This window comes from Oncorhynchus gorbuscha, linkage group LG26, assembly GCF_021184085.1.
Source record: "Oncorhynchus gorbuscha isolate QuinsamMale2020 ecotype Even-year linkage group LG26, OgorEven_v1.0, whole genome shotgun sequence".
NCBI lineage: Eukaryota > Metazoa > Chordata > Actinopteri > Salmoniformes > Salmonidae > Oncorhynchus > Oncorhynchus gorbuscha.
Genome location: NC_060198.1, coordinates 43,564,795 through 43,579,483, shown reverse-complemented (window position 1 = coordinate 43,579,483; position 14,689 = coordinate 43,564,795). Strand labels below are relative to the sequence as shown.

Here is a 14,689-nt window from a genome sequence, read left to right as displayed (position 1 = left end):
GTTCAATAAAATTCCCAGCTGCGCCTGAATCTACGAGAGCCTTATGCTGGGAATGCATAAGGCTCTCCTTATGCTGGGAGTGTAGCTGGTGAGATGAGTCACGCGCAGGACAGCAGATATGAGTAATGAAAGCAATTTTACTTATATATATCACAATACACATCGTAATAAATACAAGGCCACAAATACAGACCGCAATACAATAAACAATTACTCACAAACAAACATGGGGGAACAGAGGGTTAAATAATGAACAAGTAATTGGGGGATTGAAACCAGATGTGTAAGACAAAGACAAAACAAATGCAAAATGAAAAGTGGATCGGTGATGGCTAGAAGGCCGGTGACGTCGACCGCCACCCAAACAAGGAGAGGGACCGTCTTCGGCGGAAGTCGTGACAAGAGGAGAGCTGTTTGTCTCAATCCGATGCTTTCTGTGGTGAAATAGATTCAGCTTCTTGTGAACTGGTGGAAAATTATGAAACACTTAAAAAAATCCCTTTTTTTATTGTTCATATTTTTGGGGAATCCTGGCTTCCCTTGGCATCCATGAATACGTGCCACTTTGTCGGCTGAATTTCATTACACTTGTGGTGTTTGTAATAGATGTCCCTTACCATTCAAATGGCGTGTGCACAGTGCACTGGTCGGATGCTGGACTTATTTTGGAGTAGACTAATGTGAGCAGGTGACCTACTTGACCTGCTTTTTTAAGTGATTTGTTTGACTACATGTACATATTACCTCAATGGACTCTGTACCGGTACCCCCTGTATATAGCCTTGCATGTTATTTTACTGCTGCTGTTTAATTAGTTGTATGCTAATACCCTTATATTTTACTGCAAACACTGTAACAAAACTTGGAACTGATTTATGATTTATTTGAACAAGGAAATGTGCCTAAGCTGAAGTATTTAATGCGTTGAACCATCGTAATTATATTGAAAATATCCATCTTGCATCAATTAAGGTTCAAAATGTTATGGCCCCACTTAACTGGGTTTGTGCCCCATCTTGGCTACCCCATTCAAAATATTCTGGACATGCCACTGGTGGAGAGAGAAAGAGAGAGGGAAGAGAATCTTTTAGTCCACTTTGGTTTTATTGAGCCACTACTGGTCCATGTCAACATTTTTAGAACTGTGTCATGAGCCTCCCTCCCACTGTCTCTGCATAATCTCTCATATCCCATGCATGCTGACCGGGCGGTTTCCGTCACAGTGCCAGAGGCGCGTCACGGCGTGCAAACCCCATTATGTATCTACTAATACCCAATTAGAGCCTATTAATGGGTTCAATGGGGATGGGGCAGCCAACAGCACCCTTTACTTTCACTGTGAAAATGGAGATCACATTAATGTTCCTGCATTACAAATTCAGAATTCAGTTGAATTAAATGTCCGTCAGGTGTTTAGGCTTAAGGATACTGTGGTAGAAGGATACTGTGGTTGCCTGTTGTGTGGTAGAGGCCAGATTACAATTACAGTTTGAGGGATTTGATGCTGGTGTGTGTGTGTGTGTGTGTGTGTGTGTGTGTGTGTGTGTGTGTGTGTGTGTGTGTGTGTGTGTGTGTGTGTGTGTGTGTGTGTGTGTGTGTGTGTGTGTGTGTGTGTGTGTGTGTGTGTGTGTGTGTGTGTGTGTCATATGAGCAGCTGCAATAATGATAACCGCTATGTAATGAACAGAAGGAAGCATCATAATCTCACGAGAGAGGAGGAGAGGATGGACCTGCAGAGGTGAAAGTGGATGATTTTTGTTAGGCTTCTTCTCCTACAGCTACACCTAACCACTCTCACTCTGTTCTAACTTCGAACCTTTCAAGGTAAAAGGGAACTCTTTCTCTCACGAACACTCGCACACAAACACAGCATTGAGCGCGTTGTCAGAGATGACAGCATAGAAATTCCACCCGGTATCCTACATGCATACACAAAGCTGTAGCTGTGGTAAAATATAACGAACACCGGGAGTTTGGTTCGCTTCGTTGCATGGGGGACTCACTGCCTATCCAAAAGGCAGAGCCTGTCCCCTGACCAACAGACTAATTCATTTGAATTAGTTCATGGATTTAATCATCGCCGATGTCACGAGATACGTAACGGATACGGGGATTAATATTACAGGCACCGAGAGTTTACACCGCGCTCGGTGTACTGACATTCTCGGCAACGACTCGGTATATTAAACCGGTGCCTCGGTAACGACACCGAGGGAGAACATCAGTTATTTCAGTAAGACTCTCGTGCCATTTCGATATACCATGGTTCCGGGATTTGAATAGGTAGGCTATCGTAACGAAACCCACTGGGAGTCATTAGAACAAAAAGCGCTCCTTCAATTTTCTACGCCTGCTTCGCGGCAGCAGGTTGGGGTAATAGCCACCACCAGGATTGCACAAGTCTCCATTTCACATGGGCGAAGGCAGGGCTCGGTTCTGCTTTGGTTGGACCCGGGCTCGCTGTCAAGAACAAGACAGAGGTGTGTCGGACCCTGATAGGGAACCGGAAACGCGAGAGCGATGGGCCGAACTGTTCGACCAACTGGACCTCAATAAAGACGGTAAAGTCGACATCAACGAGCTGAGGATAGGACTCGCTGCACGCGGTTTACTTCGCAGTGATGCGGAGGAGGTGAGAGGAATAGTGATTTTGGGGGTATTCCAATAGACATGTGTATCCCTTGAATTATAGCCTGCATGGCACATTAATTGTGTGTGTGTGTGTGTGTGTGTGTGTGTGTGTGTGTGTGTGTGTGTGTGTGTGTGTGTGTGTGTGTGTGTGTGTGTGTGTGTGTGTGTGTGTGTGTGTGTGTGTGTGTGTGTGTGTGTGTGTGTGTGTGTGTGTGTGTGTGTGTGTGTGTGTGTGTTTGTTTGTTCTTGGCTGAGTAAGGAGTAAAAAGAGTATGTCCTGTCAAACAACACAAACTGATCATACAGTATGTATGACATAGACCAGGGGTTCCTAAACTTTTTTTTTCTGATAGCAAATTCATCAGTGACCCCCTCAAAATCCAAACACAACTCAGGCTTTAGAGTGAGGTAAAAAATAAATAAATAATGTTTCATGATGCTGCAGTGCATGCATGGCCAGATTAACCAATACTTCAGCCATGGAAAGTAAAATTGAATACAATAAGTTTTTAGTTGAAAACTGGATCATTGATGGACTACTGTGGATCCCTATGAGCCTCCCAGGTCCTGTTGTGCGTCTAAGGGTATATTGTAGATTAATAATATTGTATTGTGTATTGTATTGTATTGCACCAACTTCTTCCACAGACCCCCTGGCCAGATTTGTGTACATTTGTGTGATCTGTTGTTGTGACAACTGCTCTACATTTCTTAATGTTTAAACAACACATTTAAAAAAAATAGTTTTTCTGTTAAAGGTCCGAACAGTGAACATCATGTTTTTCATAACATTTGAGGATATTTGGATGAAACCAGTGAAAAAATTACTGTACATTAACAAAGTTGATCATGAAGTTAAATCAAATCAGATTTATTTCTATAGCCCTTCTTACATCAGCTGATATCTCAAAGTGCTGTACAGAAACCCAGCCTAAAACCCCAAACAGCAAGCAATGCAGGTGTAGAAGCACGGTGGCTAGGAAAAACTCCCTAGAAAGGCCAAAACCTAGGAAGAAAACTAGAGAGGAACCAGGCTATGAGGGGTGGCCAGTCCTCTTCTGGCTGTGCCGGGTAGAGATTATAACAGAACATGGCAAGATGTACAAATGTTCATAAATGAGCAGCATGGTCAAATAATAATAATCACAGTAGTTGTCGAGGGTGCAACAGGTCAGCACATCAGGACTAAATGTCAGTTGGCTTTTCATAGCCGATCATTAAGAGTATCTCTACCGCTCCTGCTGTCTCTAGAGAGTTGAAAACAGCAGGTCTGGGACAGGTAGCACGTCCGGTGAACAGGTCAAGTTACTGGTCCCCTCCCCCATGTCAAACACTTGAATTCGGGGATTACTTCTGTCTTTATTTAACTAGGCAAGTCAGTTAAGAACATATTCTCATTTACAATGACGGCCTACCGGGGAACAGTGGCTTGTTCAGGAACAGAACAACAGATGTTTACCTTGTCAGCTCTGGGATTAAATCCAGCAACCTTTCGGTTGCTGGCCCAATGCTTTAACCACTAGGCTACCTGCTGCCCCTATGCAATGTCAAGTAGGGCTGTAAATGTTATACACCAATGGTAGCGTCTTGTAATCTTAACTAATTTAAATATGTAAAGCCTCTTAGGGATCAAATCCCATTAACGGGATCGATTTGACAACATCCAGTGAAATGGCAGAGCGCCAAATTCCAATTAAAGTACTATAAATATTAAACTTTCATGAAATCACACATGCAATGCACCAAATTACTGCTACACTTGTTGTTAATCCAGCCAACGTGTCAGATTTCAAAAAGGCTTTACTGCGAAAGCAAACCATGCTATTATCTGAGGACAGCACCCCATCAAACAAACACAGACAATGGTTTGTCCTCTGGGTTTCACCTGCCAAATAAGTTCTGTTATACTCACAGACATCATTCAAACAGTTTTAGAAAATTCAGTGTTTTCCATCCAGATCTACTAATAATATGCATATCCTAGCTTCTGGGCCTGAGTAACAGGCAGTTTACTTTGGGCACGCTTTTCATCATGACATGAAAATACCGCCCCCTAGCCTTAAGAAGTTTAAAACCTCCATCACATGTGCGCATCATACAGCTTTGTTTACAAACCATAAATAGCTCAAGTAGAACGTGACAGAACGATACTGGTAACTCAACTTTTCATCTGTGTTGTAACTTATAGCTAGCAAGCTACTTACCATCATGCCGGAAAAAACACACTGTGTTGTGACTGGATGCCATAGTGATCATTTAACATTACACTATTTCCTGAAGAATGAAGACATCCGTAAGCAGTGGCTGATTTTCATTTCTGCTGGACAGGATCATAACACCCGTGTGCAGTGCACATTTAGAGCGAAGTTGCTTCATAAATTGGGGAGAACATTTGATGTGTCTTGCCAGGAAGCTAATCATGAAGATGGATGCTGAACCATCATTGACAGTGGATCGGTTTATCTTGAAAGCACTGACCATAATGTAAGTATGAGTCTGACACAGTGGCTGTAACTGTGGCTACTTTGACGGTATATTTTCTGCAACACAACTGATTGTCACTATATGGTTTTTGTTCTTCCATCCCTAAGCCCCCTACATTGAGTCTGAGAACTGACAGCAAACAGCTGAAATGAAGGAATGTTGTCCACAAAAGGAGTTCTGGTGTGTATAGTATTTGTAATTTACCCCTGAAAATTATATTCTGCCATTCAATTATGTGGGTTGTTGTCTTATATTTGCTGTAGCTTGTGTCATTGGGGCTTTAATGATCTACATTTTAGAAAATTCAACATCTATTCGGTTTACACATCTTTCCAGGCAACCAATGCAGCAGGAATGCCATGATACAAAATCAGCTTTTCCAAGACAAAGGGGCCTGTGAAGACAGAAAAAAAGAAGGGGGATATGCTGTGAAGCCTGTGAAGAAAGATCAAGTGAAGAAAGACCAAGGAAGGGGGGATATGCTGTAAAGCCTGTGAAGACAGACCAAGGAAGGGGGGATATGCTGTAAAGCCTGTGAAGACAGATCAAGTGAAGACAAACCAAAGAAGGGGGGATATGCTGTAAAGCCTGTGAAGACAGACCAAGTGAAGACAGAAACAAGAAGGGGGATATGCTGTAAAGCCCGTGAAGACAGATCAAGTGAAGACAGAAACAAGAAGGGGGATATGCTGTAAAGCCTGTGAAGACAGATCAAGTGATGACAAACCAAAGAAGGGGGGATATGCTGTAAAGCCTGTGAAGACAGACCAAGGAAGGGGGGATATGCTGTAAAGCCTGTGAAGACAGACCAAGGAAGGGGGGATATGCTGTAAAGCCTGTGAAGACAGACCAAGTGATGACAAACCAAAGAAGGGGGGATATGCTGTAAAGCCTGTGAAGACAGACAGGGGGATATCTGTAAAGCCTGTGAAGATAGACCAAAGAAGGGGGATATGCTGTAAAGCCTGTGAAGACAGATCAAGTGATGACAGACCAAAGAAGGGGGGATATGCTGTAAAGCCTGTGAAGACAGACAAGGAAGGGGGGATATGCTGTAAAGCCTGTGAAGACAGAGACCAAGGAAGGGGGATATGCTGTAAAGCCTGTGAAGACAGACAGATCTGTAAAGCCTGTGAAGACAGACCAAGGAAGGGGATATGCTGTAAAGCCTGTGACAGACAAACCAAAGAAGGGGGATATGCTGTAAAGCCTGTGAAGACAGACAAGTGAAGACAGAAAAAGAAGGGGGATATGCTGTAAAGCCTGTGAAGAAGACAGACCAAAGAAGGGGGATATGCTGTAAAGCCTGTGAAGACAGACAGAAAAAGAAGGGGGATATGCTGTAAAGCCTGTGAAGACAGAGAGTGATGATAGACCAAAGGGGGATATGCTGTAAAGCCTGTGAAGACAGAAGATAGACCAAGGAAGGGGGGATATGCTGTAAAGCCTGTGAAGACAGATCAAAGACAGACCAAAGAAGGGGGGGATATGCTGTAAAGCCTGTGAAGACAGATCAAGTGATGACAGACCAAGGAAGGGGATATGCTGTAAAGCCTGTGAAGACAAACCAAAGAAGGGGGATATGCTGTAAAGCCTGTGAAGACAGACCAAAGAAGGGGGGATATGCTGTAAAGCCTGTGAAGACAGACCAAAGAAGGGGGGATATGCTGTAAAGCCTGTGAAGACAGACCAAAGAAGGGGGGATATGCTGTAAAGCCTGTGAAGACAGATCAAGTGATGACAGACCAAAGAAGGGGGGGATATGCTGTAAATGTCATGCAGGTGAAAGAGGACCCAAAAGCGACTTAACAGAAACAGAGTTTATTTAAGTCCAAACAGGGAATAACAGAAATCCTCTAGTCTGTAGAGGGGAATAACTGGAGAAGCGGCCACAGACTGCAGGTCGCTTCGGGTAGGCGCAGGCCGTAGTGGACCGAGACACCTGCTCACACGCAGCATCTGATGAAGGCAAAAACACGACAGGACAGGGCGAAACACAATCACAGCATGGTGAATACAAAACAAGGAACCGACGGGACAGGAATGGAACACAAAGGAATAAATAGGGACTCTAATCAGGGAAAGGATCGGGAACAGGTGTGGGAAGACTAAATGATGATTAGGGGAATAGGAACAGCTGGGAGCAGGAACGGAACGATAGAGAGAAGAGAGCGAGAGAGTGAGAGAGGGAGGGGGAGAGAAAGGGATAGAAGGAGGGAAAGAACCAAATAAGACCAGCAGAGGGAAACGAATAGCATGGGGAGCACAGGGACAAGACATGATAATAAATGACAAACATGACAGTACCCCCACTCACAGCGCCTCCTGGCGCACTCGAGGAGGAATCCTGGCGGCAACGGAGGAAATCATCGATGAGTGAACGGTCCAGCACGTCCCGAGACGGAACCCAACTCCTCTCCTCAGGACCGTAACCCTCCCAATCCACTAGGTATTGGTGACCCCGTCCCCGAGAACGCATGTCCATGATCTTATGTACCTTGTAGGTGCGCTCTCGACAAGGACGGGAGGGGGAGGGAAGATCGAACGGGGTGCGAAGAAAGGGCTTAACACAGGAGACATGGAAGACAGGGGACGCGACGAAGATGCTGTAGTCGCACAGCCAGGATTGACGACCTGGGAGACACGGAACGGACCAATGAACCGCGGAGTCAACTTACGAGAAGCTGTCGTAAGAGGAAGGTTGCGAGTGGAAAGCCACACTCTCTGGCCGCAACAATACCTTGGACTCTTAATCCTGCGTTTATTGGCGGCTCTCACCGTCTGTGCCCTGTGAGTGCAGACCTCACCCTCCTCCAGGTGCGACGTTGGACAAAAGCGGAGGGAACGCTGGACTCGGCAAGCTGGGATGAGAACAGAGGAGGCTGGTAAAGACTACTCTGAAACGGAGATAACCCGGTAGCAGACGAAGGAAGCGAATTGAAGACAGTATTCTGCCCAGGGGAGCTGTTCTGCCCAAGACGCAGGGTTTCTGAAAGAAAGGCTGCGTGTATGCGACCAATCGTCTGATTGGCCCTCTCTGCTTGACCGTTAGACTGGGGATGAAACCCAGTCTAACGGGAGGCCATGAATTCTGAATACATTCTCAATAATGATTTGTGCCGTCTCCTTAGCGGAAGGAAGTTTAGCGGGGAATGAAATGTGCCTTAGAGAACCTGTGACAACCGTCAGAATCACAGTCTTCCCCGCAGACAAAGGCAGACCGGTAATGAAGTCTAAGGCAATGTGAGACCATGGTCGAGAAGGAATGGGGAGCGGTCTGAAGACCGGCAGGAGGAGAGTTACCCGACTTAGTCTGCGCGCAGTCCGAACAAGCAGCCACGAAACGGCGCGTGTCACGCTCCTGAGTAAAGCGCTGGCGAATAGACGCAAGAGTGCCTCGAACACCGGGATGACCAGCTAACTTGGCAGAGTGAGCCCACTGAAGAACAGCCAGAAGTGGAAACAGGAAGGGGTTACTATGCGGCGACGCAGTGTGCGTGAGTGCTTGCTTAAGTCTTTCAATTCCCCAGACTGTTAACCCGACAACACGAAGGAAGAATCCCCTCGGGATCAGTAGAAGCCACAGAAGAACTAAACAGACGGGATAAGGCATCAGGCTTGGTGTTCTTGCTACCCGGACGGTAAGAAATCACAAAAACGAGCGAAAAACAACGTGACGGGCATTAAGTCGTTTGGCAGAACGGATGTACTCAAGGTTCTTATGGTCTGTCCAAACGACAAAAGGGGGGACCACTGTCGCCATTCGCCTAGGGCTAAGCGGATGGCGAGCAGTTCACAGTTACCCACATCATAGTTGCGCTCAGATGGCGACAGGCGATGAGAAAAATAAGCGCAAGGATGAACCTTATCGTCAGACTGGAAGCGCTGGGATAGAATGGCTCCCACGTAAAGCGTCAACCTCGAAAATGAATTGTCTAGTGACCAGGAGTAACGAGGATAGGAGCGGGTAAAACGTTCTTTTAGAAGATCAAAAGCTCCCTGGGCGGAACCGGACCACTTAAAACACGTCTTGACAGAAGTAAGAGCTGTGAGAGGGGCAGCAACTTGACCGAAATTACGAATGAAACGCCGATAGAAATTAGGAAATATGCGTGTGGAACGGGCCAATCACTGACAGCTTGGTAGCGGAATCCATCTGAATGCCTTCAGCGGAAATAACGGAACCGAGAAAAGTAACGGAGGAGACATGAAAAGAGCACTTCTCAGACTTTACGTAGAGACAATTCTCTAAAAGGCGCTGTAGAACACGTCGAACGTGCTGAACATGAATCTCGAGTGACGGAGAAAAAATCAGGATAGCAAGATAGACAAAAACAAAAATGTTCAGCATGTCTCTCAGAACATCATTAACTAATGCCTGAAAAACAGCTGGCGCAGAGACCGAACGGCAGAACCCGGACTCAAAATGCCCTAACTGTAACGCCGTTTTCCAGTCCCCCTCTCTGATGCGCACGAGATGGAGCAGAGGTCCAACTTAGTAAAGCACCTGGCTCCCTGCAGAATCTCGAAGGCTGATGACATAAGGGAAGCGGATAACGATTCTTAACCGTTATGTCATTCAGCCCTCGATATCCACGCAGGGCGCAGAGTAAAGTCCTTCTTCTTAACAAAAAAGAACCCCGCCCCGGCCGGAGAAGAAGAAGGCACTATGGTACCGGCGTCAAGAGACACAGACAAATAATCCTCGAGAGCCTTACGTTCGGGAGCCGACAGAGAGTATAGTCTACCTCGAGGAGGAGTGGTCCCCGGAAGGAGATCAATACTACAATCATACGACCGGTGAGGAGGAAGGGAGTTGGCTCGGGACCGACTGAAGACCGTGCGCAGATCATGATATTCCTCCGGCACTCCTGTCAAATCGCCAGGTTCCTCCTGAGAAGTAGGGACAGAAGAAACGGGAGGGATGGCAGACATTAAACACTTCACATGACAAGAACGTTCCAGGATAGGATAGAATTACTAGACCAATTAATAGAAGGATTATGACATACTAGCCAGGGATGACCCAAAACAACAGGTGTAAACGGTGAACGGAAAATCAAAAAAGAAATAGTCTCACTGTGGTTACCAGATACTGTGAGAGTTAAAGGTAGTGTCTCAAACTTGATACTGGGAAGATGACTACCATCTAAGGCAAACAAGGCCTGTCTAACGGTCTGAAAGGAATGTTATGTTTCCGAACCCATGCTTCGTCCATGAAACAACCCTCAGCCCCAGAGTCAATCAAGGCACTGCATGTAGCACCCGAACCGGTCCAGCGTAGATGGACCGACATAGTAGTACAAGATCTAGATGAAGGGACCTGAGTAGTAGCGCTCACCAGTAGCCCTCCGCTTACTGATGGGCTCTGGCCTCTTACTGGACATGAATTAACAAAATGTCCAGCAACTCCCAATAGAGGCACAGGCGGTTGGTGATCCTCCGTTCCCTCTCCTTAGTCGCGATGCGAATCCCTCCCAGCTGCATGGGCTCAGTCTCAAAGCCAGAGGAGGGAGATGGTTGATGCGGAGCAGGGAAACACCGTTGATGCGAGCTCTCTTCCACGAGCCCGGTGACGAAGATCTACCCGTCGTTCTATGCGGATGGCGAGAGCAATCAGAGTCCACATCTGAAGGAACCTCCCGGGAGAGAATCTCATCCTTAACCACTGCGTGGAGTCCCTCCAGAAAACGAGCGAGCAGCGCCGGCTCGTTCCACTCACTAGAGGCAGCAAGAAACTCAATGGAATAATCCGTTATGGACCGTTCACCTTGGCATAAGGAAGCCAGGGCCCTAGAAGCCTCCCCACCAAAAACTGAACGGTCAAAAACCCGAATCATCTCCTCTTTAAAGTTCTGGAATTTGTTAGAGCAATCAGCCCTTGCCTCCCAGATAGCTGTGCCCCATTCTCGAGCCCGGCCAGTAAGGAGTGAAAACGTAACAGAGCTCTCTCTCTAGAGTATGTGTTGGGTTGGAGAGAGAACACAATCTCACACTGCGTGAGAAAGGAGCGGCACTCAGTGGGCTGCCCGGAGTAGCAAGGTGGGTTATTAACCCTAGGTTCTGGAGGCTCGGCAGGCCAGGAAGTAACAGGTGGCACGAGACGTAGACTCTGGAACTGTCCAGAGAGGTCGGAAACCTGAGCGGCCAGGTTCTCCACGGCAAGCAGCAGACAATTCCTGCTCGTGTCTGCCGAGCATGGCTCCTTGGATCTCGACGGCAGTGTAACGAGCGTCTGAAGTCGCTGGGTCCATTCCTTGGTCGGTTCCTTCTGTCGTGCAGGTGAAAGAGGACCCAAAAGCGACTTAACAGAAACAGAGTTTATTTAAGTCCAAACAGGGAATAACAGAAATCCTCTAGACTTGTAGAGGGGAAATAACTGGAGAAGCGGCCACAGACTGCAGGTAAGGCGCAGGCCTGTGACACCTGCTCACAGCAGCATCTGATGAAGGCAAAAAAACACGACAGGACAGAAACACAATCACAGCATGGTGAATACAAAACAAGGAACCGACGGGACAGGAACGGAACACAAAGGAATAAATAGGGACTCTAATCAGGGGAAAGGATCGGGAACAGGTGTGGGAAGACTAAATGATGATTAGGGGAATAGGAACAGCTGGGAGCAGGAACGGAACGATAGAGAGAAGAGAGAGCGAGAGAGTGAGAGAGGGAGGGGGAGAGAAAGGGATAGAAGGAGGGAAAGAACCAAATAAGACCAGCAGAGGGAAACGAATAGCATGGGGAGCACAGGGACAAGACATGATAATAAATGACAAACATGACAGTAAAGCCTGTGAAGACAGATCAAGTGATGACAGACCAAAGAAGGGGGGGGATATGCTGTAAAGCCTGTGAAGACAGACCCAACCAAAACTATACGTCATAATTATTCATTTCAAATCATTGAGCATTTCAGGCACACACAAATTCCAAATACAAACATTGAAAAGTTCACTAAACGTTGCATATTTCAAAATGAGTACTTCAAAAACACCAGAAAACACATTGTAGAATGAGTAGATCGCTACATCAACAAATTGATAACGTCATAATTTAGAACAGTGAATAAAATTACATTTATTTCACTACCAATTTAACAAACATTTTCCTTTTCAAAACCCTCACAGGCTACATAGACAGGCTCCTGGATCTCCTCTTCAGCAAAGTCACCCTTGATCCAGTGCCTTATGTGGGGAAGATGTGCGAGCTGTCCATCCCAGAACCCATTTGCCCAGTGTGAGAGGCCTGACAAGGAGGAGGCCATACCTGGTTTTGTCTCCAGCTTCAATCTTCGGGGTGACTGAAGTCAAGTGGGTGACTGAAGTCTACTTGATTGAAGTGGGGTACATGGGTCCCCCTCCTCTCCCGATCCCGTCCATTCAATCTCTGTAGTTGGTTGCATTTCCCAAAGCCTAAGTAATTTACTTTTACATGATATGATATCACATTTTCTTTTACATGGTTTTTTCTATCATTTGGACGGGATATGAGAGTTACAAATTGTAAGACTCAATGGGGTCCTGTACACTGTAGGGCAGCAGGGTGCCTATATTGCGGCTTATGGCTCTATTTGATTTAAAAAAAAATGTCAAATGATGTCTCACCATTATTTCTTACCTTTATTTCTCATGAATGTCCATGTTGATCAATATTTCAGATATGCTTGGTCTGTAAATTCACAAATAAATGTCTGATCAATACATACAATTCTGAACATATTGTAATTTATAATACTAATTCAGAGGCACCAATCAATTGTCCAGTACACTTATTGTATGCTGTTTTCATATACATTACCTTATGTCTAAGCTTCTAGGGGGACTCAGACTTGACTAATTCTGCTGAAGAAGTGTATCAGTGAACAGTATTCTGTAATTAGATACAAAACAATAGAAATGCAATTGTGTATTGCTGCTGTTTGACTGATATCTAACAGTCCATTATCAGCTCTGTTGAGAACATTTTGTAGAGAAAATGGGTTGAGGAATACTATTTAGGGTCAGAATGACATGTGGCCCATTGTTTACCTGGTCATCATTGACATGTGACCAATTTGTTTACCTTGTTATCTGGCAACGACCACAAGGGTGTTTCAAAGAGCTGTCATTCAAGGCGAGCACATGATATAAGCTCCCCGCCCACTCAGCCTGTTCTCCCAGGCTTCCTGATAGTTAGAGATGGGAGAAAGGGTACAATTTCTTCAATTCTGAGCATTTTAATAGTGTAAAAATGTTATGGGTGATGTTTCGGTCATTCAAATTTTTACTTGAGAAATCGGATGACTGTGCGGGACCTTTAAAACAGTAAGACAAAATAATACAATCCCACATGGACAATGCAGAATAGGGTCCTATTGTGTATGGTGGTCCCATAGATCTGGTAAAGAGGTCAATTGAACTTGAACAAAACAATGGAAACGCGTGGGGGAAAGGGCTCCTCATTGCCCCCCAGCAAAATTAGCCTACATTTAGGCTATAGTGTATTTCACACTATGTTGGGGTAAAAATCGGAGTATAATACTTGTATAAGATGAAAACCCCAAAACGACGCTAAATTGTAATTATTTCGCCTCTATGGCCTACTTATTGCCTTACCTCCCTAATCTTACTACATTTGCACACACTGTACATAGATTTTTCTATTGTGTTATTAATTCCACGTGTAACTCTGTTAATGTTTGTGTGGCACTGCTTTGCTTTATCTTGGCCAGGTCGTAGTTGTAAATGAGAACTTGTTCTCAGCTGGCCTACCTGGTTACATAAAGGTGAAATAAAAAAATATGTTAATGTCATCGTTACCAATTAACTGCATTACAGTTAAAAACAACTTGGCCTACCACCACCAATTTCTATATGCTAGCTATGCTAATCAGTTTATAGCAAAAGTTAGCATTTAGCAGTCACTTCTTCTAAACCTGAAAAGTGACATCTACATGTTATGCAGCAAAAACAGCCAAAGATATCCAAATTGGATTTAAGTAACCGCACTGTGGGCCTGTTACAATACATAAATCATGACGGATTTGACCAATATCCACTGTGGGCCTGTTACAATACATAAATCATGACGGATTTGACCAATATCCACTGTGGGCCTGTTACAATACATAAATCATGACGGATTTGACCAATATCCACTGTGGGCCTGTTACAATACATAAATCATGACGGATTTGACCAATATCCACTGTGGGCCTGTTACAATACATAAATCATGACGGATTTGACCAATATCCACTGTGGGCCTGTTACAATACATAAATCATGACGGATTTGACCAATATCCACTGTGGGCCTGTTACAATACATAAATCATGACGGATTTGACCAATATCCACTGTGGGCCTGTTACAATACATAAATCATGACGGATTTGACCAATATCCACTTTGTTAGATCAGATTTATTGAAAGTGCGCCAATCTGGTCAATCTGAACGTCTGCGTTCCATTGACTCCTTTACCGCATCTATTGCGTATGACCGCTAGGGGGAAATGACGTTCTATCTACTGCAGTCATAGGTTGAATCTCAAACAGAACACTTGGCCCCTAAGCCCTTTATCGAGTGGCCAC

At 45.2% G+C, this 14,689-nt stretch overlaps 1 protein-coding gene across 1 annotated transcript in view; it reads left to right on the top strand.

The window, feature by feature from the left end:
* The first annotated feature begins 1,697 nt into the window (after positions 1-1,697).
* Positions 1,698-14,689, top strand: part of LOC124016509 (calcium-binding mitochondrial carrier protein SCaMC-3-like) — a 40,095-nt gene continuing 27,103 nt past the window's right edge. The window contains exon 1 of the mRNA XM_046332079.1: positions 1,698-2,632. Within this exon, the coding sequence (XP_046188035.1) occupies positions 2,414-2,632 (219 nt within the window). The 5' untranslated portion in view covers positions 1,698-2,413. The remainder of the gene's footprint in view (positions 2,633-14,689) is intronic.